The sequence below is a fragment of the Larimichthys crocea genome, chromosome III (assembly GCF_000972845.2).
Source record: "Larimichthys crocea isolate SSNF chromosome III, L_crocea_2.0, whole genome shotgun sequence".
In the NCBI taxonomy this organism is placed as follows: domain Eukaryota; kingdom Metazoa; phylum Chordata; class Actinopteri; family Sciaenidae; genus Larimichthys; species Larimichthys crocea.
The window spans coordinates 32406820-32432474 of NC_040013.1; the positions used below are offsets into that span (position 1 = coordinate 32406820).

A 25655-nucleotide genomic window follows, 5' to 3' on the forward strand; every position below is an offset into this window, starting at 1 on the left:
TCTCCCTGGACTTTTCTCTGATACAGTTGTTGTTTCTGTCTTTCTCTCACACACAGGGGACAGTCTGGGAGTCTGAAATTGAGAGATGGGATGTGGGGGAGCTCTGTAGTAAAAAAAAAACAGCAAGCAACGGGAAGATTGAGAACATATCATGAATGTAATACAGCCTGTATTTTTAGAGAGAGAAAAAACCCCCATCCCTAGTTGAGATGCATTTGATGGATGGACAGAAGATTTTGTTTGATACCCATCTGCTGTAAGACCTCAAACACACCATGCACTGAGAACTTGATCGCCCCCCATCATCATCATCATCAGTGTAGGCTGTCAGAGCATTAATAACTTGCACACCACATTGTTTGCTCATCAACACAGTACATTATTCAATCCTTGTCATCTTTATGAAGACGTATGATGAGACAGCCAAGTCAAACTGTGATTTTTCACAACAGGCCCTGATCTCTTCTTGTCTCATTACTCTTTTTTTTTTCTAAACAAAAATTGACTCATATTTCTTAACGACAAACTTTGATTGCTTTTATTGTTGCAGTGCTACAAAGCTTGGTGATGTAGGACGGAAACCCCGCGTGTCTCATGGTATAATGCATGGAATCAGCACATGACACGTTTTGCGTGGCAATAGTAACGATGGCTGCCATCGCATATAGGCTATATACTGTAGCTACAACACTGAATAAACATGAGCTTGTACATTAAGAGCGAAAGTTCCCGTCGTGTCTCATTTCTTTAGCGACCAGTGACCTCGGATTTTCTTTTTACACGGTCCTCAAACACACCGAAAAGAGACTGTCCCTGAATAAAAGTCTGTGATTTTTATTTTTTTGCTGTTCCATACAGTCAGTGAACATTTCCTGCTGTCCGTTAAATTACTCCAAGTTTTCAGTAAACACAAATGTTTCTCTGTGTGTGGTTACGGTCTGTGGAATTTGCATCTTATAATCTTCTTGAAAGCACTTTGGAAGTCTTTGTTGAAGTAGGCATATATGATGGGGTTGAGGAGAGAGTTGGAGTACCCCAGCCAGTTTATGACTGCGGCCAGCCAGTCGGGCATGTAGCAGCTCTCTGCACAGAAAGGCAGCACCAGAGCGACGATGAAAAAGGGAAGCCAGCAGAAGATGAACGTCCCCATGATGATCCCCAATGTTTTCACGGTTTTACGTTCCCTGGCCAGCGCGATCTTTCTCTTCGCCCCCGAGTTCTTTTCATTCATGTTTTCGTAGCCATGCGAGGAGGACTGAGGGGTGTTGGGCAGAGGCAAGTGCGTCTTTGAGTTGCTGATAACTTCTATGATCTCAAGTGACTCACCCTCCTCTCCGTGCTTCACCGCGCCATTTACGCACGGAGAGCTGGGTTTAGACTCGTCGCTGCGCTTCCAGCCTTTGCACACTACCTCCCCGTTGGTTTTCTTGTGGAAGATGGCCGGAGACACAGTCAAACACTTGTCTGACACTTTTGCTGTCTCGGTTTTCTTAACCGTCTTTCGAATCCGAAACCGAGCGGCCTTGAATATTCGCCCGTAGAGGACCAACATGAGGATAAGAGGGATGTAAAAAGCCCCAAATGTAGAGTAGATGGTGTAGCCTGGATCCTGGCTGATGTTGCAAGCGTCAGGGTTCGCCCTGTCTTCGGCGCTTCTCCAGCCTAACATAGGAGGAATAGAGATGGAGAAACCAATTAGCCAAGTCACGCTTATCAAGATCGCAGCTCGCCTTGGTGTCCGTTTATTTACATAGTCAATGGGGTCTGTTATGGCCCAGTACCTGTCCAAGGCAATTGCGCACAGATGCAGGATGGATGATGTGCAACACAGTACATCCAGAGAAATAAATACATCACAGATCTCCTGCCCCAGTGTCCACTTGTTCAAAACCTGGTAGAGGGCAGCCATTGGCAGAACGAGTACCGATACCATGAGATCTGTCACGGCCAGAGATCCAATTAGATAGTTAGCCACATTCTGGAGAGATCTCTCCAGGGCGATGGCTGCTACGACGCACGCATTGCCAAATATGGAGCAGAGGATGAGGGCCCCCAGGAGCAAAGAGGTGATAATCTGGTAACTCAGCTTAACGTCTGGGAGAGACCCAGATCCCGACCCTGTGCCATTCTCACCCTCGTCCCAGTCGGCAACCACGTCCACCCCGTCCGGGTAACCGCTGGTCGCGTTGCTGTAGTTGCTGCGTATTGTTATAAAATCCATAATGCGAGCACTCAGAGCGCAACTTTCCCAGAGCAGTGGGGGACACGCAGCTGGAAAGATAAGCAGGACACAGTCAGCCCCTCAGACTGCTGCTGTTGCTGTGCCTTTTACCGGGGTCCATCGGAGTTACCGCGTTCGTGCCGTCGCTCTCAGGACGCATGACGCAGACGTGTTTGTGAGTGTGTGTTAGGGGGTGTGTGTTGTAGCCCGTTAAGTGTTGACAGCCGGGTGCGCTCACTGGTACTGCGAATCATATGAGCTGGGTGACGCCGTGAATTAATTTATACCAGCAGCTTCGGGTACGTCAGACCGTGTGGAGGTCGCCCTGGAGTTTTGTGCCTGTGCTCTCCTTATTGCTCCGTTTTTCACTACAGACAGCCGACGAGGGTTCAGGGCTCTCCTCTCCTTTTCTCTCTATCCTTTATTTTACTATTTGGACTCACAGAAAATCACATTTTGTTTTTGTAAGTTTATATCTCTGAGGGTAGGTGTCAGTCAGGACTAGCATTTTTGATTTGGGGATTTAGTACGAAAGTAGCAAGAAAACAAAAAGTCTAATCTGTCGGCGGGCTACTTGAGATGGAAATATTAACTGAGAAAATATCTTAATCTTTCGCAACTTCTAATGAACTTCGTTTGAGCCATTTGAAACCTTTTATGGATCAGTAAAACGACCTTCAAGAGAAACTCAGAAACAAGTTCAGACAGTGTTTGGTGATGGAGAGAAAGGTAAAACGTGCCCAGAGCGCTCAGCAAGAGGTGGTTTCAGGACTAGGGACAGCGCCACGACAGTCCAGAAAGGAGAGCTGCTGCTATCTGCTGTTTACAATGGGTACTGCATTAAATGATGGCCACTTCTATCAGTACTTTCAGCTTAAGGCAAAATAAGATGCTGTTGGCAGGATGAGGAAACTGGGGTGGGTTGGGCTGCCAAAGGGAGATGGTTGAAGAGATTAGAGGCATATTGTGTGTGTTTGAGACAGAAAACAATAGTTGCCTTAGCCATCTAATGTCAGCAGTGAATGAGAAATCAGCCTAGAATAAAAGCGTCTGCTGGAGAGAGGTGGTGCGGTGGTTTGCAGTGATATTCTTTGGATTTAAATTGAATTTAAATTACATGAGAAAGAAAAAACAGAAACAGAAAAAGACCCACCACTGGCGAGTGACTATAATATATATAATAGACAATATATATACAATGGGCTTTAAAGATGCAATCACTCTCAACTCCCACTGTGGCTTCAAAGGTGAAGGCAACACTGACATGGCGTACTGCTCCACATGCCCAGTTGAACTTGTGTGACCCTGCTGTTGCTGTGAGCCTCAAAATTAAAATGAGTGTATAACTAGCCTTTCAGCCTTTTTCACACCAAAGTGAGATTTTCACAAGTGGAATCACACGTAGTAAAATAAAGTTGCTGAGCCTGATCTAACACTTGCTTTATTAAGCCAGTCTTATTTCTGACCATTACATGCGTGTCACACTGCACACAATAAATAAATATAAATAAATAAATATCCAGGTATAGTCTTCGAGAAATCCAGATGGCCATTTAACAATTCAGCTGTTCTGAGGGTATTTCCATAATCCTCAGGACTTCTGCTTCTTCTTCCAGATACCTGGAAACAACAGCTGCTCTCACTTTCTTCCCGATTGTTCCCGGTGTTCTTTCTGAGGGGAGTAAGTCCTTTCATACTTTGTATTTAATGGTATTTTAATGTAAAGTTTAAAGCAGCTCATTGGAGTCATATTGTTTTGATAGTGGGATATTTTATCAGATGGCATCACATAGCTCAGCCCTATACTAACTACTACTTTTGTCTGTCTGAGGCATCTTCAAATCAAAAACAAGCATAGTTTGGTCTAGAAGAAGCTTCATCACTTCACAACTCATCGAGCCTCTGCTAGAATGAAGGGAAGGAATGGGTGTGATCAGACATTTTCGAGAACAATAATCCAGCTGCCTCTGACTTATGACTGAGAGAGTTCATCTCAAATCCTTCATAGAGTCTCTGCTCACCTGACAGAACATCTGACATCACCTATCTGGTCTAATCTATTTGCGTGTACTTGTAAGTGTAAGTGGCTCACTGATAAATGCTCTTACTGACTAATCCTTACCTCAATCATTCTTACCTCGAGAAGGTATTGAAAAAGAAGCAGAAGAAGTGATTGCTTCTCTTCTTTCTTGGGTTCCTCAACACAAGTTTGCTCCTCATCTACTATGCAGTCTACCAACTCTAGTTGAGTGGACCTCAGGTCTGTCGCACAGGAGGAGGTGATGGAGAATGAGAGCTCTGTTCACTTTCTCCAGTACAAGTCAGTGCTGGATGGGTTCCTCCGCCATCTAATGAAACACTTCTTCCTCTGCAGTGTCTTACATCCTCAGTGTCCTCCAGCACTCTTACAGCCCCAGTGGACAATGTCTTTAGAGAATCATTGGCCTCCAGTGTCTTAACAGCCTTGTTAATGAGACAAGCATTTTTGATGCCTCAGTGATGGCTGTATTGGTGCAGGAAGAAGATGCACGGAAGGCAGGTATTGTGCTCTTCTCTGACCCGACGGCCAGTCTGGAGGTTGATACTCTTTCTGTGGTCTGGACTTCCTCTGTTACTAAAAAGTCAACTGCATCTGTCTTCATGTACTTAGGACCAAAAACCTCACTGACATTCTGATCAAATGATGTGAACTGATATGTAAAAGTTGGTGATTTCACTGGTCAACAAATCCATGAGAAAAAAGTAGAAGAGCAGGAGATTTCGTCATGTTCTCTGCTACCTTTTCTATGTAACTTGAAATATAGTAATAAAAGATAAACATTAAAAACTGTAAGCTGTGCTAGAAAAGGTGTTAAAAACACATTAGTACGTATAGTATAGTATAATATAATAATTAATTAATATAATAATTATGTTGATAATAATTGTTATCATTTAGTAGGTACAATGTACCATGTAACAACACCATCTGTGGTTTAGTTTCATCCCCACATTGTCTGTCCAATTATGTAATATATTTCAAAAAGAAGGTACTAAATTAATACAAATTTGATTAATCATGACTATAGGACTAGCAATAAAACAAGTGAGCTATCTGTGATTAGAATAAAGGAAAGAAGTTGAGATAACAGATAAACAAATATTTAAAAAAAATGTTATTAGACATTATTAGAACACCTTAAAAACACAGTACCAAAAATCCTTGAGAAAAGAGCCACAATTTGGTTTTCATCAGCTATTTTTTAGCCACATTTCCTGGAATATTCAAAGGCGTAAGCTTGAGTCCTTGGCCTATAATTAGGACCAACCAGTGAGGCATAATCAGAGGATCTGAAGAGCTGTAAACAAATGCAAAATTATGGTTTAGAATAGACTATTATGTAATTCACTGTGATCATTTTGTAAGAATGTGCAAATAGTAATAAGGCTGATAATTCACATCAAAGACTGAGCCCAACAAATGATGCAACACATCCACCCCTGCCATCCTCATCAATTATACATTGCAGTAACAACGGCATGACTTGTTATAATAAAATATGCCCTGTAATATAATACCTAAGCTAACCTAACCTAACTAATTATAATCTTGGATTTCCCGTCTTTTTCTGAAGCTGTTCTCTTTTTCCTCAGATGAAGAATTTCCTTTTCCTTCTTTTAAGATTCTCTCTTTATAAACAACAAAGCAGCCTGTTGGAACAAAGCACCATTGAACAATTGACATTGGCAGTTTTCATCAAATACATTTAGATTTAGGTCTAGAAGTTTCTCAGGGGCAAATAATAATAATAAAAATCAAATAAAAACATTAGTCTTTGACAGACCAAAAGATTAAAAATGATGCACCATATTCTTAAAATTGAGGAAAGAAAGAGGAATCATATTTTTCATGAAAGCTACACACACACACACACACACATGCACACACATACACTCACACAACCACACACTCTGTGCTCTGCTTATAAAACCCAGAGTGAAAAAAGCTGACGCTACGCTAGTGGATCTGGGAAAAAAAAGGTGGCTCTGGTTTTTTCACCTTATTTTTGTGTATTCAGTCATTGCATAGCAGTGTGTTTTCTATAGGTCACACAGGACAATAGTGAGGCCATGAACAGTGCACCTATTGTAATGGGGCTCACCAGGGGGACTTTGTCTTTGTCAACAGTGTGGAATGTCCCAGGGGGCTAACAGGGGCAGGACAGGACAGGACACGAGGCTGCATTGCACACCTCCTCTACACTGGAACAGTCCCTCTAGCTCTTAGAAAAGAGTTTGAACCTCTACATCCAGAAGGAGTGGTAGGCAGAATGAAGAATTGGGGAAATATGACAGAAGAAAGACCGGACTAGCTAGTTGAAGTTGCATCAGATGTGCTCTACTGGTGACTAAGGGGCTCTAAAGTGTCGTCATGAGCTCCCATGTGGGAGCCTCTGGTGTCAATGGCTCAAGCAGAGTTGGAGGTCATGGAACTGAGGATGCCGTTGAAGACAACAGTACCAATGAGACTTATAACCCACGTTTAAAGGCAGTGAGACCAAGGCTAAGGAGTGCAGATCCAGCCGGAGAGGGAAGGTCGAGCAGTGTGGAGCATCTGGTGAGACCTGCCCTGCCAGGGAGGAAAGCACACAAAAAGACCTGCATCAAGGAGAACAGAGGAACCTGGAGAGAGGGAAACCAAGACAGGGATGAGGAGAGACAAAATGTTGAACATGTAGGAGGTAGGCAAAAAGGAAAACAAAAGCAGAGACCGACTGAAAGATCTGAGACACATGGAGATGGAGCCCAGTACAGACAGGGAAGAGGAAGCACTGAAAGTTCATCTAGCTGTAATTCTGACATTCAATTAAACAGCGCTTTGGAAGATAGAGAAGGACCAGACTTGCAGAGGGGACAAACATGCCTTAGACTGCATAGTATTGGCTGCACCCAGACCATCACTGCAAATTCCCAATCTTCTTGCCCAGCAATGAAGTCCAAATCTTCTGGTTCACAAACTCCCATCCAAACCAGATCCTCATCCCTGTCAAGACTTTCTTCAAGGGCAGCTGCAGGAGACATGCACAGCTACTCCTTTAGTTCATCCAGAGAGCCAGATCCATTCTGGGTGGAGGTGAGAACAGGAGCTGCCATTGGACGGTCATCACAAAGCCATCATACTCAGTCACACATCCCATCTCTCACCAGCTCTGAGCTAGGAGCAGAAGTACAGGAGGAGGAGGTAGAGGAAGAAGAGGAGGAAGAGGAGGAAGTGGAAGATGGTGAGGAAGGAGGTAGTGGTGTGATGGAGGTGATGAGTCAAACCATGACCTCAGCGGCGGCACTGCCTTGTGTTCCTTTCGGAGAGAGGAGGATGAGTAAAAGAGAGAAGAACAGGATTAAGTGTCTGCGGAGGAGGCAGAGGAGAAGGGAGAGGTGGAGACAAAGTCAGCTGCAGGAGAGCAGACAGGTGAATGACACAATTAACTGGCTGAATACTAAAGCAAAAAATATTTTACCAATCCTTTTTTTTTTCATCTTCAAAATTCCAAATCAACTCATTTATTAACTGTCAAAGAAATGTGATTTGGGGGAGTAATTTAGGGGTAATTATCTACTGATGACTTACACTTCTTATCATTTACCAAATCAAACTCTGTTGTCTTCATGTGCTGTCTTAATCAGCTTGCAAGCAGGATACTTCACACTGATTAGAAAACGTACAGTGTCAAACACAGTGTGTTTTTGTTTTGATAACACCATAAATTTTAGGGAATAAGTGGATGCAGCAAACTCTAAAGTTTCTCAGGCGATGCCCTGTGATTTAGAGTGAGGCACTTCAGCCTTAAAGCACCTAACTGATCCACTAAAAGGTCTATTTACATCTGATGTTGATGATGAAGGAGGGAAGGCTAAGCCAAAGGAAGCAAGTAGCAAGTTTTGTGTGCATGCATATATTTGGCATAGTCAAATAATCAAATCAACATTGTTGGCCACTTTTCACGTATTTATGTGTCTGTGTGAGGCTGCATGTGTATTTACGTGTATGTGCATGCACATGTTCATTTCATCTAGATCCTGACTCTCAACAGCCCTATCAGCACCCAGCTCATCTCAATAGCCATTGTCTGTGCGGTTTAAAGTGGGGTTACATCTGAATTAGTTGCATGATGAGGCTTGGGCGGAGAGCTCTTCAAAACCAACCAGACAAAAGAGCAGATTCTGTTTTGATTGGCTGCTGCTCACGTTGGTGGTTTAAAATTATTCTGACTGCTGGATTAGAGAATTGCTTTGAAACAGAGAATATCCATTTCCTAATGTTAATGCTGGTTATTTTGCTTTTTGTCGAGATACTCCTCTCCCTCACACAGTTCATGTGTTAATGTTCAAGCATGTTGTAGATATTTATGTGGCTCTAGCAGATAGAACTGTGTCAATTAAATTGTCGTGGATTATTTTTGTGGGAGAGAACAGATTTCACGTGCCACCATGAGAATACATCAAGTGTTCTTCCCAACAAACACACAAGTACCAGCAGTGTAAATGATCGGTCATTTAAGGGTCAACAACCACATTTAAGGAACTCAAGTTTGAACATCTGTATCATAGATCAAAAATGTGTTAAATAATAGCTACATATGTGTTGTGTCATTGCATGTTAGCATGTTTGGTTATGCTTTTTTATTTTCAAAGTAAGAGTTGGATTTTTTGGGATATTGGTGTTTATTCAATTTCATTTTCGATGTCCGATTCTGTGAAGGTTCTTTGTTGTCTGAGTTAAAACTGGGGCAACTGGACTACAACCAGAAGTCTCAAAGATTGAATGTCTGATGTCTGTATGTTCAGTACATAGCTGAGGTCAGAAACATCTAGCTTGACTCTCTCCAAAGTTTATACTTTATGTCTTGTACTTTATGATACACCTATCATCACACTCAGCACTCACCTAGAAGCACATAATATCTTATTTTTTTATGTGAACACAAACAATGGAGTTGTATTTTTTGGCGACCGATGCAGTGTTGCCAGTTTGGAAACTTTCTTACTAGGTTTGGCAACCCTTAAGACTAATCTACAGAGCTCTGTATGTGGACTAACTGTTCACTGAGTGAAGGAGAGCAACAGCACATTCAGCTGACCAATCAGAAGTCAGACAGAAATGTAAATGAGCAGCACCTCACTTTGTTCTCAATGATTTTCACTAGATTATATTTTTTTCATTTATCAAAATACAGAAGTTTAATAGAATGACTTGACTTCAGTGTCTGGATTCTCTCCATTCATAACAGAATTCAGCAGCCCAAGCAACAACCTTCATGAAGAGTTTTTGGATTTAGATGCATATTGATGACATGGTATCAACTTGAAGAATAAAAGAAATCTAATGATAAAGATAGTTGGAGTCAAGTAAGCTTGATGTAAAGCTGTTGCTTCTTTAGATTGAAACTCTGGCCAGCAGCTAGACACCCAGCAATCTCGGAGTGAAAGTCACTCATAAAGTCAACAACTTATCGAACTTGGCGGGACACATTATTACATACATTTGTGCACATTAGCTCTTCTTACTTCCAGTATTCATGTCAAGATGAGTACCATACTTAATGCACATTCATTAGAGTGGTATTGATCTGAATAACTGAATAATGTTTGTTAAACTATTCCTGTAAACTTTTATCTGTTTAGACGAAATTCAATGAGATTTCTCAGTCATTTATCATTATCAAGGCTTATTGAGTGTTGTTTTCTCAGCTCTGCCCAACTTTGCACTTGTACAGTTACACCCACTCTCACTCGGGAGCTTCTCACTGCAACCTCAGCATTTCTGCTATCAGCCATAGCACTTGGGACATTGAATGCACACCTCAAGCACAGCTCGACAATAGTTTTTTATTTTTATTTTGCATACATATTTTAAAAGTTGTGTTTTCAAGTATTTCTGAGTTTAATGTCGTGCTGCACTTTTTGCATACAGTACACAGCAGGCGAAAGGTCAGAGAGGGTGTTATTGTCATCTAGTTTCCCACAGGAAAGGGGTTGCATCCTGTGTGATGGAGAGACAATTAGTGCTGGACTGTTCAGTTCCTTTATCTAGCTGCTCTAATTGCTGCTGCACACTAAAATGTGGTTTTAGTTGCTGCTTGTATTTTTTTTTACAGAAACATCAATTGTTAATAAAAAAGAATTGCAATTCTTTGAAAATCCTTTACACAAGCAACATTTCTGTGGTGAAATCAAGCTAATGGAAGCTACCACAGTGAAGAGAAAAGGGTTACTCTATATCTACTGAAACATTTTGATGTATTAGTTTAAACTTGTCCTTTCCCATGATAAGGAACAGCTGTATTTATTTATTTGTGTACACATTTACCTACGTAACCGAGACAAAGCTGCCATGTTACAGTGCATGTTGCCAGGGGAGAGCCTCAGCACCCATGATTACCTGGGAGCTGTGTGCTCTGTGTTCTCTCTTCTGTGTTAATGACACACCTTGGGAGGCAGGGCTGCTGCAACAGGGAAGTCCCTGGAGCTCCCCCTGGGTGAGAAAGTGGTAATTACTCTGGAAGCACCCCTGGGCTTTTTTTTCAAGACCAGAGCTTCAGACACCAATCCTTGGGGGTCTGCAGACACAGGTCTGAGGAGGGGATGGGGGACTTCAGGGACCTCAGATACTGTTCTCAAAATGAGTTTTGGTACATCCTCTCATTTTAGTTATAGGTGGAATTTGGAAATGGGAAGCTGAGTGTAGATTTAAGTGCAGAGGCACTTGTGAGGGAGGGTAAGGAGACTGCTGAGAGGGATTTAGGCAGTGGGAGTAGCAGATGTATTGTGCTGTGTGAAAGAAAGGACACAAACTTGATTCAAAATAACAGAGGATGGGGCATGATGCAGTGTAAACAATATGTTTCATTTTACAGAATTGTGTAGGCATGACACAAATCTGTGCTTTATGGAAAACCTACAAGAGATTCATCGAGAACAGCAACACTATCTGAGGAAATACACCTCTCTGTTTTTTGTAAAGTGATTGGAGTCTGAATTCAGGCCAGCGGTGGGGTCAAATTGCTCTCTGTAACAATGTTTATGCTTTGCATTAATACGTGAGAAAAAGTAGGTAGATATTTCGCTCTGTTGAACTCACACCTGACACCCTCATGGTCTCACACATATTATTATACTGTGCATGTGGGTGTCAAAGGCGTTTACACTCATCAGATAGGGTTTTTTAAGGAGAAAAGAATCTCAAGAGGACTAAAACAGAATGCATTGCCACTTATGGCCAGCTGGTGACACCTTACCGTGATAATGTATGCTCAAAACCTTAGGGGGGTATTTCTGGATTGTTCTTCTTTATTCTTTTAGATGATGCAAAGCAGAATGCAGAATTTTTAATCTGTTTACCTGAAAAGCTTGAAGACATGACCCTGCATAGTTTGCCATCATGATTTTAGAAATAAAAGAAGGCATAGGTGTTGAAATAAAGCATCAGAAGTGCTTATTTTGTGGCTAATTTGAAGCAAATGATTATACAGAGGCTTGCAGAAGGGACACATACATGCAAGTATAAACATATAAATATTTATCTGCATGACGAGGTCTACAAAAAAAGATATGCATGGTTGGTGATAGCTGAACCGTTCACAATCCATTTGATCCTTGAAAATTATTTCCCCCCTCTGCTTTTTCTCCTCCCCCAGAGTTCAACAGGGAACCCATCGAGCAGCAGTAGCAGCAGTAGTGAGGATGACGAGGACATGAGCACTGGGGACAGAGAAGGTTACATCTGCGCTGTGTGTTTGGATGTGTACTTCAGCCCTTACATGTGTCATCCCTGCAATCACATCTTCTGTGAACCCTGTCTGAGGACACTGGCTAAGAACAGCCCCACCAACACCCCCTGCCCCCTCTGCAGAACAATCATCACACATGTCTTCTTCCAGAAGGGTGAGCTAATGGGCAGAAAGCACTTACTGTACGATTCACATCTACTAATGACTCTACTCAACATTCTAGATTGAATAGTATGATATGGACATGAACGCACTATAAAATATGCCATAGAATGATATAATGGGAAATGTGAACATAGAAAGGATTACATGCATAGTTGTAGCTATGTGTGTATTCATATGTCTGTTGGTTGCTGCACAGATGACATCAAAGCTGCAGATTGTTCAGAGGGCCCAGCTGCAGATGTCCCATAGGGAGTGGAGTAGACCTTTAGTACAGCTCTAACCAGATGAGTCACCCAAACTGAGAAGACAAAATCAAACACAATCCGAACACGTTTATCTAGTCCTTTCTGTAGGAAACAAGAAGCAGTGTTTCTCATAGGGGGAATGCATCATGATACGTCAAAAATGTTTTTTAGCAAAGCTCAGTGTGTAATGTCTTAACACAACAATATTACGCAATGTACTATTTTTGCACACGTGCTGTAAAGTGCACACTTTATGTAACCCTGTGATCACTGCACACTGATTGCACAGGACACAGTCTGATTCGGACAAAGCTATGAATAAGTAATGAAGTCCTGTGATTCACTTTGGCCTACTTCTAGATGTATGTAGGAGAACGTGAGCAGCAGGGACACTGCTGTGGCCATAAAAAGGCAGAGTGGCCATGGTTATAAGGACTGCAGACACACTAAGGGCTCTTGTGAGTGATTAGGTGACGAGGATTGTAGATTAGATTCTTGTGTTGATTACCAAAGCCAAGGTCACACAAAACAGAAAAAAAAGACAAAATGAAAGAGTCGGGTGATGCTGCATCAGCTGCTTTTTTTTTTATTTTTAAACATATTGAATAAATCAAACATAATCTATCCAGGCAATCAAGAAGTGGAGGTGTGAATAAGATGTTCACTTTTGATAATAATATTGAGTTTGCTCATTGTCTTTCTTACAGAGCTAAACCAAACAGCAAGGACATTCTTCCCAAAGGAATACCTTTCACGGAAACAGAACTTCCAGAAAGCAAGTTGTGCAAAATGGCCTCTACCAAGCTGCCGAAAACTGTTTCGTATCTTTGGAGGCAAGTTTCTAATTCCTCATATGTGGAAATTATCTCACAGACACATTTGCAGCTTTGTCTCTTTCTAAGTGAGATTGTGATAAAACATGTGGCAGAGTAACACAAGTATACTCCTACCTATTTAACCCTAAAAGTACCTCAAGGCTTTAACAGTATATTAAACACAATACTTCAACTTTATAGCATACAGAATCCAAATTTTAGTGGCTCCCTTTCCCATGCACAGATGCAATTTCTTATTATGTCTTAGAGAACACCCCAAGGGGTAGCAGTGATGTACCATCCCACAAAATGAGTTGCTAAAATGTGTACAACTGCTGATATTGTGCCACTAATTAAAGCACTAGAAGATTTCAAATATCTCTTTGAGTATTAAACAATTACTTAGCAGAATATGACTCGGTGTTCTCAATGCATTATTACTTTTTCGCACAATAATGGTTGTTTGGGGTTTAACTAAGCATATGGAGAATGCTGCAAGAGTTGATTGAAACTTTTTGTGTAGCATTTTCTCAAATACTCACGTTATTAAGAGTCTTTATTCCAGCAGAATCTTACCAACCTAAGAAATGTTAGCCACCAACCAAATAGTAATCATTTCTTAGTATTCTAAGTAGAAATGTTCACCTTTTATTTACTAATTTCTTCTTCTGTAAATAGTACCTCCCTACCTTACGGTCCAAATGTTGTTTCACATCTGTCTACACTGTATGCATATTTAGTCTAAACCAGTGTGTAATCACAGAATATCTTCCAAGAAACATTACTGAGGGCATAGTAGTACAAGGTAGCTACATTCCTGACATTTAGAGGCACTATGAAAAAGTGTTATTAAAATCCATTTGTAAATTACATGAATTCATGTAACTGTTGAAATATTTTGTGTCCAATTTTCAAGGATTGGAATGGTACTTTCATGAATGCCACCAAGTGAGATGCCTCATTTTTCACCCCAACCAGGCTTCCAGAGGCAGTCCAGTCCCATTGCTAGACGGCAGTTCCCCCAAGGAGGAGGCTACCGTCTGGATGCTATGGACTTTGAGGATGACTCTCGAGGCTGGCGCTTTGACATGGACATGGTCATCATCTACATCTACTCAGTTAACTGGATTATTGGCTTCTTTATATTCTGCTTCCTTTGCTACCTCTTCTTCCCTTCTTTTTGACAGTCTTGGCAACACAGATGGAGCAACAGAGAAAGAGGAAAGGTTAAAGGTACTGAAGGATTGAGGTTAAAGTAAGAAATTAAAGATGAAGGAGAGGGCAAGCACGTACGTACATATAGGGAAGATGGGAAAACTGAGCTTCAGGGTTTAATGAGAAGACAATGAGTGAATTTCAAGCAGGTGGGATGGCGTGATGGAGGGAAAACAGCAGTGTGCCAGCTTGTTGTCGCTCATTAATAAATGATTGAAATGGGGATAAGTAGGGTGTAGAGGGATGTTTGGGAATCCAGTGTTCTCTGGTCTCTGTCTCCACATGATGCACATGTAATGAGAGTTGCACATGTCCTGTCCCTGTACAGAGGGGAAGTAATATACCATCTCCCAGAACATTACATTTCAGTATATCCACAGGTATTGCATATTCCAATAATAATAAAAAGGACTAACATGAGTGGGCACTTTTGGGGTGGATTTTTATGTTTATGCAACCTCAGAAAACATATTGGATTTAAATAATTACTCTTTGGTATGGGTTGCAACCATTTATTCATGGTTTTGTGGACCTTAGTGTTCCAATTTACCACCATACATCATATTGCTACTAAAACCTTTTTAATAGCCACTTGCGTTTTACTATGAAGTATGTCTTGCTAGATGTTTTCATTTGCTGAGGGTTTTTTTCGATGCAAAGGAAGTTTGTGTTTTGTTTGTACTCAAGCACCCCCTGGAGGGAACAAGTGTTTGGTTGTACTAAGTCGCTGTATTTTATAGCAAATAAAGTTTACACGAAAACACATACATACGGATATGCAGATGTGGCTTTAAGAAAATAATTTGTACATTTCCATTTTTGGTAATGAAATCATGTATAATAGCCAAATAAATAACTTTATTCCTGACACACTTTAATTTTTTTCAGTTGGGATACCAAAAACTCTTCTATTTGTGCTTTTTCATACCCTAATCCTAACCCTTATCCTCACTTCTACACCTGTGTCAGTGTAAAATGTGTGGTGGATTTTTCTCTGTGTGCTTAATGCCCATAAGGATCAAATGCAAACCAGTTATTAGTCATGAGTCATCATCAGTTGATGATGATAAACAAATCACAGTTTGATAAATCATATATATGCCATTAGCTAATGAGGAGCAACACACATTATTGATATACATTTGTGAGATATTGAATTACAATATCTTTGCAAACTGGCACCTGGGACATAAAGTGTCACCTCTCTGGTTGGGATGTAACAGAACTACTGCATTAAGTAAAGCAGTCTCAAATGGATATAATTTGGTGTCACTCTATAGAAAGCACAGTCTCTGCTTACTCCTGAAGACTGGACTGTTTTTTAGTTTTCATAGTGGGAGCTATGCCAAGAGTTTGAAAAAGCTACTTTGGAAAGCAGTAGCAGTTAAAATGTTTAAACTGTTGGCCAAGTCTAAATGTGTCTTTTAGCCTATTAAAGTGGTGTACACATTCTGGGGTAAAAGCCATTAGAGATGGGTCACACCAAACACCAAATTCAAACACTGCAGAATTTGTTAAGAGACATGAAATTACACCGTAAGTCACTCAGCACTCTATGCGTGTCTCTCAGTTGGTGTGAGTCCAGATGTGTGTATCTGTGAGTGTGTTTAAAACACTTCCATGGAAGCATTTGAAAGTCTTCCTTTGCATTCACAATTAAATAGTAATGCATGTTTAGAAAGAGCACTCACCATACACTGAAATGGACTACTAATTTATTCAGTATATGTACCACATACTTTGCTCTGGTTGCGGTTGTGAAATGCAAGGAAGGACAAAGAGTCACTGCTGAAAGCTGCCGATGGATTCAGGCACATTTACAGAAGCTACCAAACAAACAAAAATGTGATTTTTTTCTGATGGTGTAAACGCAAACGACTAATTTGCTGCTGCAGTCATTTACTCACATTTACTTGATGTATTTTCTTTATTTGTGTGAAGGCAGCCTACTTCAGTTTTTGTCCAGGATATACCACCAAGTATTTAGCAAGTAGCCTATACCCTTAGTAAGGGAAATGGAGTAAATACAACTACCAGGCAACATAAGATTATAAAGCATCATGCTGCCAGACCTATTCCAAAAATCTACAATAAAATACTCCTACATTAAGCAACCAATGAACTGCTGCCCATAAAGTTAGAATAACATTTTTTAACCTCTTCCCATGAAATGATTGTGACAATGTGCTTTATCCTTGATAGTTAGAGTGTATCTTCTCAAAACTTTATTGATCAATCTCTTCAAAACATATCACAGTAAACATGAAACCACTATTAACATGATGTGTATAAATAGGAATAAAAAGAGGAATGTGTCTGAAAACAAAATTATTCCAACTTTATGGGCAACAGAGACCACTGTGAGCTCTAATAAAGTTACACTACACTATGTGTCTAACAATACCATTTTAATATAGCTGTACAGATAGGGAGATTTCTTTTTACATGAACATAAAACACACTTGAAATCCGAATAGAATGGGCCTGCATGCAGAATCTAAATATTATGAATATATCATAGTAGATGCACTATCCATGTAAACTTCAATATAAAGTTGTAAAGTCTTTACTGGCGTATTAAATGAACTGTGTTGTGCTTCTTTTTTTATTATTATGGGGAGACAAAGTGGCCAGTAGCCCTAATTTCACAGGTTTAGGAGCTCATATGCAGCTCAGGGCGGGGGTCTGACTTGATGGGCCCTATTAGTATTCCCGTGCGTTGGGTACGCAGTATTGCCAGCCACAGAGCCACGTCAGGCCTGTAGCAGCTACTTGTCTTCTTCTGCTTCTCCAAGGTTAGAGAAAGGGCCGCCCGACGAGCTGGAAACACTCGAAGACACAAACAGTGTGGAGCCGATCTGACACCGCGATACCAGGAATTAAGTTTTCTTGAACGTTCAGATTTTTCTCCGGCACTGAGGGCTTGACGTGTCGCTGCGAAATATAGTCAGCGGGAGCATTGGCTGCGTTATTTCATCTCTGGAAGGAGATTGTGCAGCTAAGAAAAGATCGATATCGTCCGTCCTACTGGTGCTTAATGGAAACGCGTAATCATAAAAAATGGTTGCATTTGGAGAATATCCGTGAATGCGATCGTCTCCTTCTGACTTCGGTGCGTCAGAGAAGACACCTCAGCTAGCTGGACTCCGGGTTTGGGTGTGAAGTCTTCACTGTGCACCGTGTGCTGCTGGAGTGAAGGTGACTTGCGCCCCGTCGCAGTCAAGGCAATGCGGAGAGGAGTCGCAGGCGCTCATCCGGTACTTTTCCTGCGCTCTGAGGCTCGTCTGGGAGAATATTTGCTCCTTCTCCCACACTAGAGGAGGAGGAACGTGAGTAAGACAGACAGAGCAATAACAATAATCGAGATTCAGCCCAGCCAGTAGTTGGCGAAGGTGAATTGAGCGTAAACGGAGGAGATAATAAGGTGAACAGTAAAGGTGCAGGGTGGTGAGGCAGGAAGAGAGAAGGTGGTGGAGTTTGTGAGGGGAAATAAGACTAAACCGTTCTGTATTAGGGCTGTTTTATTCGTGGATGTGTATGCATGAGTTCTGCATCGAATGGGCGCAAAAATCGCCCCAGATCCGCCGGGAACATCTTCCAGATCGGCAAGCCTCCTTATCGAGACCCACAGAGGAGGGAGAGCACCGAAAGTACCCGCAAAGCCCAGCGCGCCGTGGCCGACTGCAGAATGGTAGGTTTGCGACACGTCAATGCCTGCATGGTGCCTCTAATAAGGAGTGCTGTATTATTATCTTTCTTTGTTCTAGGACAATCGACTATCCCGTGCATGCAAGATGCACAAGCGACAGCTGTTAATAGCTGCAGAAAAAAAAAACACCGTAACCCGGTCTGGCAGCCTAAAAATAGCTATATGCATTTGCATTGCTTTGTTGCCAGTAAAGCCAAGCAGATCATCTCGGCGTGCAGATTGACTGTGTGATTTGCATTTGGAGTGTGGAAAGCTGCTCGTGATTTGTGGCTGATTTGAAAAAGTTCCTGAATTACAAGATTATCTGTGGAGGTGTTCGTGATCGTGGCACTATTATGGTCCTGTGTTTTGACAGATCCTGGCAGAAATGATCATAAACATAGCCTGCTTCACCCTTTCATACATCAGTGAACGTCATGGAGCCTCGCTGTTCGTATACAGGATGCCATGCATGCAGGAGTGAACGAAATGTTTGTGCTCCAATCTCAAGCTCTGAGGTTGTGCAAACAACCAAACTTTGCATAATGGGACCTCTGTCAATAAAAAAAACGAAATTCATTCATCTGTGCGCTCTGACTTTGCAGACAATTTAATGGCAATGCTTCACTTTTTGCTTAATCACGTGTTTCTCTCAGAGATCAATGGGCTTTTGTGACCGCATATGTGCCAGGTTGCATTTTTTAAGTGCTACTTCTATTGCAGACTACCGCCGTGTACCTGCACTGGGAGATTATTTGTGTGAAGAAAATAAAAATAAAAAATAAAGAGAGAATTGTGAGGCTGGATATAGTGCTGACACGTTTTCATGTTGATGAATCAATACGCAGACCAAGGATGGAAACTATTCTACTGCAACGACCAGGGCAGGAAGTTTGTTATTTGTGTGGTGTTTACTAGGTCATAACTTATTTTTGTGTCATCTCATTGTTAACACAGATCGTCCAAGAATTCAATACACTTGTGGCTCTGTACCGTGAACTGGTCATCTCCATTGGCGAAATCACTGTCGACTGTCCGTCTTTACGGGCCGAAATGCTGAAGACCCGAACTAAAGGCTGCGAAATGGCAAGAGCGGCACACCACAGTCTCTCCTTGATATCGGGGTGAGTTGGCACAGACGCTGTCCATGGTGCTGAGAGTGTCTAGCAAAGAGCTCTCCACAGCTCTGAAAAAGTGCAAACCGCACCAAATGGGGCGCTCTGCGCCACTGCTGCGCCTAAAGTTGTAAAGTATCTAAATTTATCTCTTAATTTGCATAAGCATCCCCACTTTTAGGCACACACTTAAGCCTTCTCCTCTACACTTCAAAGAAATCATCCAAGTGTCTGCTGCTGCTGCTCCATTAGTCTGAAACTAGTGAGTTTGAAGTGGGTAAAGAGTTTGGGAAAACAGAACATGAGATCAGCTTTTAAAAACAACAATGTCTCTAATTGCTGATGGGACAGCTTTACCAGGAAGCAATCCCAACAACAACTACTGTAACTGACCACTTCCCATTAGCTTGGTCCCTAAAACGTTAATGCATGAAGTGGAATGCTTCCCAGGACCAATATCCGAGATAGTCGTATCAATAACGTGGAGCCAATGACTTTTACATTGTTGCTTTGTGTGTGTGTGTGTGTTGTACAGTAGGTTATGTCTCTGTTATGGTCATTTGAACATTTAGATACTAGCGTGCTCTTCAGCAATGCAGTGTTTTTTAAAATTTTTTATATAAGAATCCAATAATGAAAACACTTTGAAGTCACTACAACAAGATTAGATTTGAATCTGAGAATGTTTTACATGCTAAAATATATTAAAATGGTTCTTTATGAACAAAGTCTTTGTCGAAGATTTGGTGGGAAACGGCTTTGATGGAAGTAAGATGGAACCACCCCGTCCCCCCACCCCCAACTGAGCCCAACATCTACTCCAGATTGGTGCCAGTGGAAGAAGGGCAAAGTGAGGCCTGGGATTTGAAGGTCCTCAGTGAGGCTAACATGCCAGCTGACTTGGCACCTTCAGACTTATTTAAATAACAATCGGACAGACTGAAGCCAGTGGTGAGAGAGATTTGGAGGATGCCTGCAGTGCTAGCCGCCTGCCAAAGCCGGGGCACCGTTGGAACAATAACACAACCAGGTTTACTGTAGCTATAGCTCATAAAGCTCACATTCCTCCTTAATCTGGCATGCCCATTTGTTGGAGACCTGTGAAATACTCTCCCATTAAATATCAGTCTGCCATATATATATATATATAGATATATATATATATATATATATATATATATATATATAATATAATATATAATATATATATATATATATATATATATATTTTACAAGGGCGAGTTTAAAATGCGTTAGCTGCTCTGCTCTGTAACCCATTTCCGGGCTTAATAATTAATCCACTTGCTATATCTTACAGTGATTTAAGAATGCATATCCTTCACTGTCTGTTACATGCATGACAAAATCTATCCATTTAATGTATGGAGGCTTTGAACCGCATGTGCGTGACACACTCATATTGTTAGTCAGTGAACATGTCTCCTGCATGTTTCCTGTCATGCAGAGGCATGAATCATGCAACATGCATTGAACACTTTCTTTTTATAACAAGGCTTTAATAACAACTTATTTCAATCTTGCAGTTTATAATGCTGAACCTTTATACTCACAATTATTTCTCACAACATTCTACTCTCTCAAAGACAACAAGTACAATCCATTATAGTCCTGTGCTTGAATTTCATGCTTCAGCTATAGAAATAGAGATGGTGCAGCAGCTTTAGAGAGAACTCTAAGTTCCCCCTGATAACAGCATCAACATCATTGTCATAATCATCACCAGCACATACTCTAAACCTCCTTCTCTAAAAGCTCTCCAGGCCATTTTAATGTTCGTCTACACTACTAGAGACACAGAGCTTGAATTAAACAGCACAGGTCATTCCCCTTTAATCAAATAAAGCCACTGTGTCTGAATGGTTTGAGTGATGCGGGGCCTCTCCGATGCGCTAGAGGAAAGCTGGTAAGCAGGATAGCATTGATGACAGCTTTGCTTTAGCAACAGTACTGTAGAAGGCAGCAGTGTGACAAAACAAGGACGGGAAGGAGAAGCTTGCTGTTGGAAGAGGGGAACGCAACAGCATGATTTGTGCGAGAAATATTTGTACCAGGTGCAAGTTTCACGCCTTTCATCGCTGTCACTTTCCCATGTGATATCACACCCACTGAATATCACCTGCTGTAGTTTCCCCTTGAACGCCAGATTTATATGGTTGTGAAGCTACTGTGGTGTCTCATAAAAGCTACTGATCAGCTCTAGGTAAATAAATAAAATACTCAGAAGAGATGTTTCATATTTGAACTTCTTTAATTTGTTTTATTTATAAATTCTCACATGGTTAAATCAGTCCTGTCATGGTTAAAATCAATCCTAACCATGTCTGCTGTCAACTCAAAGCGACAGAAACAAGTCTGAAGAATGGATTTCAGATCATTCCTATTTACTGATTGTAAATGTAAACGCCACAGTTCATCTCTCACATTTTAATTTGATAAAGTTTAATAAAATTTTCAGTTTATAATCCCTTCTCACATTAGCAGCTGATGTGGGGATCACAGGCAAGCAAAACTAGTCAGTATTACCAGGGCTATTCTTCATATTTGTTAAACCTTAAGACATTTCAAAGTAAAAACCTATGAGTAACATGCGTGCTGTAAATAGTCTATAAGTGTTGTCAATTTCTCTTTTTTCAGCACATGTAAATGATCATATTTCTGTCACATGCTACATTCACACTCAAACTTTTCTAGCCAAGACGAAACCAACTCATCAATTAAGCACTTAAATAACATGTAATGGGAGTCTGCGGTATAATATTTAACTTTTTTTTTCTTTTCTATTGTTTACTATTTAACTTTTTTCCTAGTTCCAGTTTCTTAATTTGATATTTCTACATACTGTACATACTATACAGGAGAGAGAAAAGTTATGCCTCATGGCCTAAGGTCCTAATATAAAAATACAACATTGTCACAGACTTCATACTGTACTTACAGCAAACAGATAACCTTTTTTGCCAAAACAAAACTATAATTTTGATTTTGTATCAATAAAGTTGGTCATTGCTATCCAGATTTGATCAAGTTTCAGCTAGCCAGTAACCTCGTTGTGTTCCTACTATGTGCTATTTCAGGCCAGAGGACGGGGAGATCCACCCTGAGATCTGTAGGCTTTTCATCCAGCTGCAGTGCTGTCTGGAGATGTACATCACTGAGATGCTCAAATCTGTCTGCTTGCTGGGCTCCCTGCAGCTCCACAGGAAAGGTTAATACACGAATAAGCCTACACTGAGCGCACGTTGTTTCTGTTTGTTTTTTTTGTTTGTCCTTTAAAAATTTAATAAATTAAAAGAAACCAAGACAATCACACCACTGACAGATTTCAAAAAATATAATTAGGTGTAATTTAACATATATCATCCTTCTTCTTCTCCTATGTTTTAATGCATGTAGTGGTGACACCTGGTTAAGGCTAGCTGCTTTCTGTGTGCTTTAGGTAAGGATTCCTGTGGCCCACCCGGCATTGACAGTAAGATTGAGGAGAGCTCAGATATCCCCATCCTGGAGGACACCTCTTCCTCTCCCACTGACTGTCCTCAGCTCTGTTGGCTGGTGGCCACTGACATAGAAAACATAGAAAAGTAGGTAAACGAAAAATGTGTAGTGGTGTGTGTTGTGTCCTCTTGTGTTGTGTGTTTCTGTGTGTTAATAATAATTCTATAATAATTCTACTAATGTTCATCTTTATTGATCAAAGCATATGTGTGGAAAGATAATGCAAAGTGAGTGAGGGTGACAAAAATGTGATGTAATGTAATGTCTATGATTATTTTTGATAATTAGAACATAATAAAATTTTACAACATCCAGTTTTTACCTGGGATCTTGTCCCATAGTCGACTGCACACTACTTGAAAGATACTTCATTTAGTAGTCATAAAGTAGACTGTGCTTTGTCGTATTAGGGCATGAAAGCAGTAATAAAATGACAGTAATACATTTTACTGTGCAAAATACAGCATATTTTGAGACATATTTGTAGATGACACTTCAAAAAATGGGGCAAGTGAGTATTTGCTAAACCTGCGGGACTGACTCTATGTGCCCATCTGTTGTGGGTGTAAATATACTACATGATAGATGCTATGGGAACACTACATAAAAGTCATGTGTTATTTCAGGGATATGAGGGAGATGAAGAACCTTCTCAGTAAACTCAGGGAGACAATGCCTTTACCACTGAAGAACCAAGGTAAGATAGAAACTGTTTTCTTACCTTTACCCTCTTACATCCTAACCCCATAGAGCAGTGACACTTTGAATATATTTTATAGTCAAAAAGTATAAAAGGGATAAGTCAATGGGATAAGCGACAGTGACTGTGGCTTTGAAACAGTGTAGATTAAAGTAGCAGAAATGTCTGACTTGGCAGTGGTCTGCATGTGTTCTTGTGCCCAGATGACAGCAGTTTGCTGAACCTGACTCCCTACCCACTGGTCCGACAGAGGAAGAGGCGGTTCTTTGGGCTCTGTTGCCTGGTAACCAGCTAAGGGCCCCGCCTTTGTGGGTAGGAGGCGGCAACAAAGACACCATTACCCACTGTCCTTCACCACTTGTGTCTCCCACCAATCTATTACTGCCATTTTCAAATAAATTGTCTCTTTCTCTTTTTTTTAAAGGCTGCCCATTTTATAATTTTATTTTGTAATACAAATAAGAATTGTAACTGCAATGTAATGAAATCAAAAGTCATGAACATATATTTTAAGATATTTTGCAACAAATTTTCCCTTTTTTGGTAAATGAAGTCATATACCTGCTTGTCCAATGTAAACGAGAATGAGAGGTCATTTGAAATGTCAATGTTCAATTACTTCCATGAACCTGAGTGAATGAAATGAGGATTCATGTTTTAAAAAGGGAATATAATTGTCTGTTTTTGTCAGGAATAATGTGATAACTTATGAATAGATGTCATCTGAATATCTGAAGATGACACTTGCAAAGGCAAAGTTATACATTTGTCTGTCTAAGCTGAGATGACAGGTTCGTGCAGAGTAAGTCTGTTGTGTATTACAGTCTCTGTTTTCTGTTTCTTGCTGTTTTTTCTTATTAATGTACTTAATTTAGTCTTCCATAAACCAAGAACCTGTACCCAACTTTAACTTTCCAGCTTCAAAATGGAATATATGATACAATACTCAAAAAGAAAACTTCTTTGCACACAATATCTATCTATAAATTGAGACATTAGACTTGTATATACACATACTCTTTACGCAATGCTCTCTGAATTATTTTCAAAGTTGGAGTTGGTTAGCAAAGAATATGTTGGTTGGTAAAAGCAGGGAGGGTCTCTCTCTGTCTGAGGCAGTAAGTGCAGACAGAGGGCAGGCAGCATGGGTCTTGCTTACTATTGATAGTGATCAATGTTTAGGGCACAGTGAAGGTACAATAGTCAAAGCTGATATAGGTCATTTTACATTGTTAATAAAACTTTTGTTATTGAAACTAATCAACCTGTCTCTGTAATTTTCTTGCATGTAATCACTAAGATGTCCACTAGGTAGAGACAAACCATAAAAAAAACTTCTGACATGTTTAGGATGTTTGGGTCTTCCCATAACAATTTACATCCCAACATTCACTGTATGCTTATTTTTTCTGGTTTGTCCCACTGCTAAGTCTGTAGAGTAAACATTTGTATCCAGGAAGGTTAGATGAGCACAAAGATGGATACAGAGGGGGGGAAAAAAAGTAAAAAGGAAACAGAAAGAGAAAAATTTCAGTGGCTGAAATGATTTCTTTGACAGATCCTCATCAACTCCAAAACTGTACATATGTACTATTTGTTGTAATTTACACTAAACATGCAGGTTAGCTGAAGTTAAAGGGAATATGAGCATGAATCTGTGCCCTTTGACATCTGTGGCATGCAGGGATACATGGAAGTCCCCCCACCATAACAGAATAAGTGCAATAAAATGGATAAATAAATGGATATTATATTTTATACGTAAAATTGTTCAGAATATAGATGCTGTATGTTTACACTGTCTATTGGAAACCATACATCTCCAAAACTAAAGAACTAAGGGTTCCTTTGAGGAATGAGAAAATTCACCTACTTCTTCACCTAAATAAACCACTGGTCGACACACACCTGAAAACAGGGCTGTTTTTTTTTTTAGCTCATGAAAAGTTTTAAAGTCAGCACAAGAGCTGTGGAAAAATGCCAATAGCAGCTGAGAATATAATGCAAGTATGATAACTTCTGTAGATTTACCCTCTTTCTCACCCTGACTAACAGAAAAGAGTCTGCAGAATAGCTGTGTTCTAAAAATTAAAGGAAAAACCTGAATAACTGAGTGAAGAAACAAATACAGATGCTTCCATACAGGTCACAAGAGGTACTCTGACTGATTTGATGAAAATATAAATGATGTGAGTCATAATGGCCTTT

At 40.5% G+C, this 25655-nt stretch overlaps 3 protein-coding genes across 3 annotated transcripts in view; 2 read left to right on the top strand and 1 right to left on the bottom strand.

Annotated features, from left to right (window-relative positions):
* rnf180a (ring finger protein 180a) overlaps positions 1 to 15156 on the top strand; it is a 34676-nt gene extending 19520 nt beyond the window's left edge. The window contains exons 3-5 of the mRNA XM_027275365.1: positions 11896 to 12142; positions 13106 to 13231; positions 14192 to 15156. Of these exons, the coding sequence (XP_027131166.1) occupies positions 11896 to 12142; positions 13106 to 13231; positions 14192 to 14397 (579 nt within the window). The 3' untranslated portion in view covers positions 14398 to 15156. The remainder of the gene's footprint in view (positions 1 to 11895; positions 12143 to 13105; positions 13232 to 14191) is intronic.
* htr1aa (5-hydroxytryptamine (serotonin) receptor 1A a) lies at positions 98 to 2602 on the bottom strand. The gene has a single exon (XM_010732993.3). The coding sequence runs from the start codon at positions 2219 to 2221 to the stop codon at positions 932 to 934; it is 1290 nt and encodes a 429-aa protein (XP_010731295.1). The 5' UTR covers positions 2222 to 2602; the 3' UTR covers positions 98 to 931.
* A 1871-nt stretch (positions 15157 to 17027) lies between the features above and the next one.
* On the top strand, positions 17028 to 24707 carry rgs7bpa (regulator of G protein signaling 7 binding protein a). Its single transcript, XM_010732992.3, has 6 exons — positions 17028 to 18119; positions 19074 to 19240; positions 22327 to 22457; positions 22689 to 22833; positions 23374 to 23444; positions 23651 to 24707. Exons 1-6 carry the CDS (start codon positions 17970 to 17972, stop codon positions 23740 to 23742), a joined length of 756 nt encoding a protein of 251 aa, XP_010731294.1. The 5' UTR covers positions 17028 to 17969; the 3' UTR covers positions 23743 to 24707.
* The last annotated feature ends 948 nt before the right edge of the window (positions 24708 to 25655 follow it).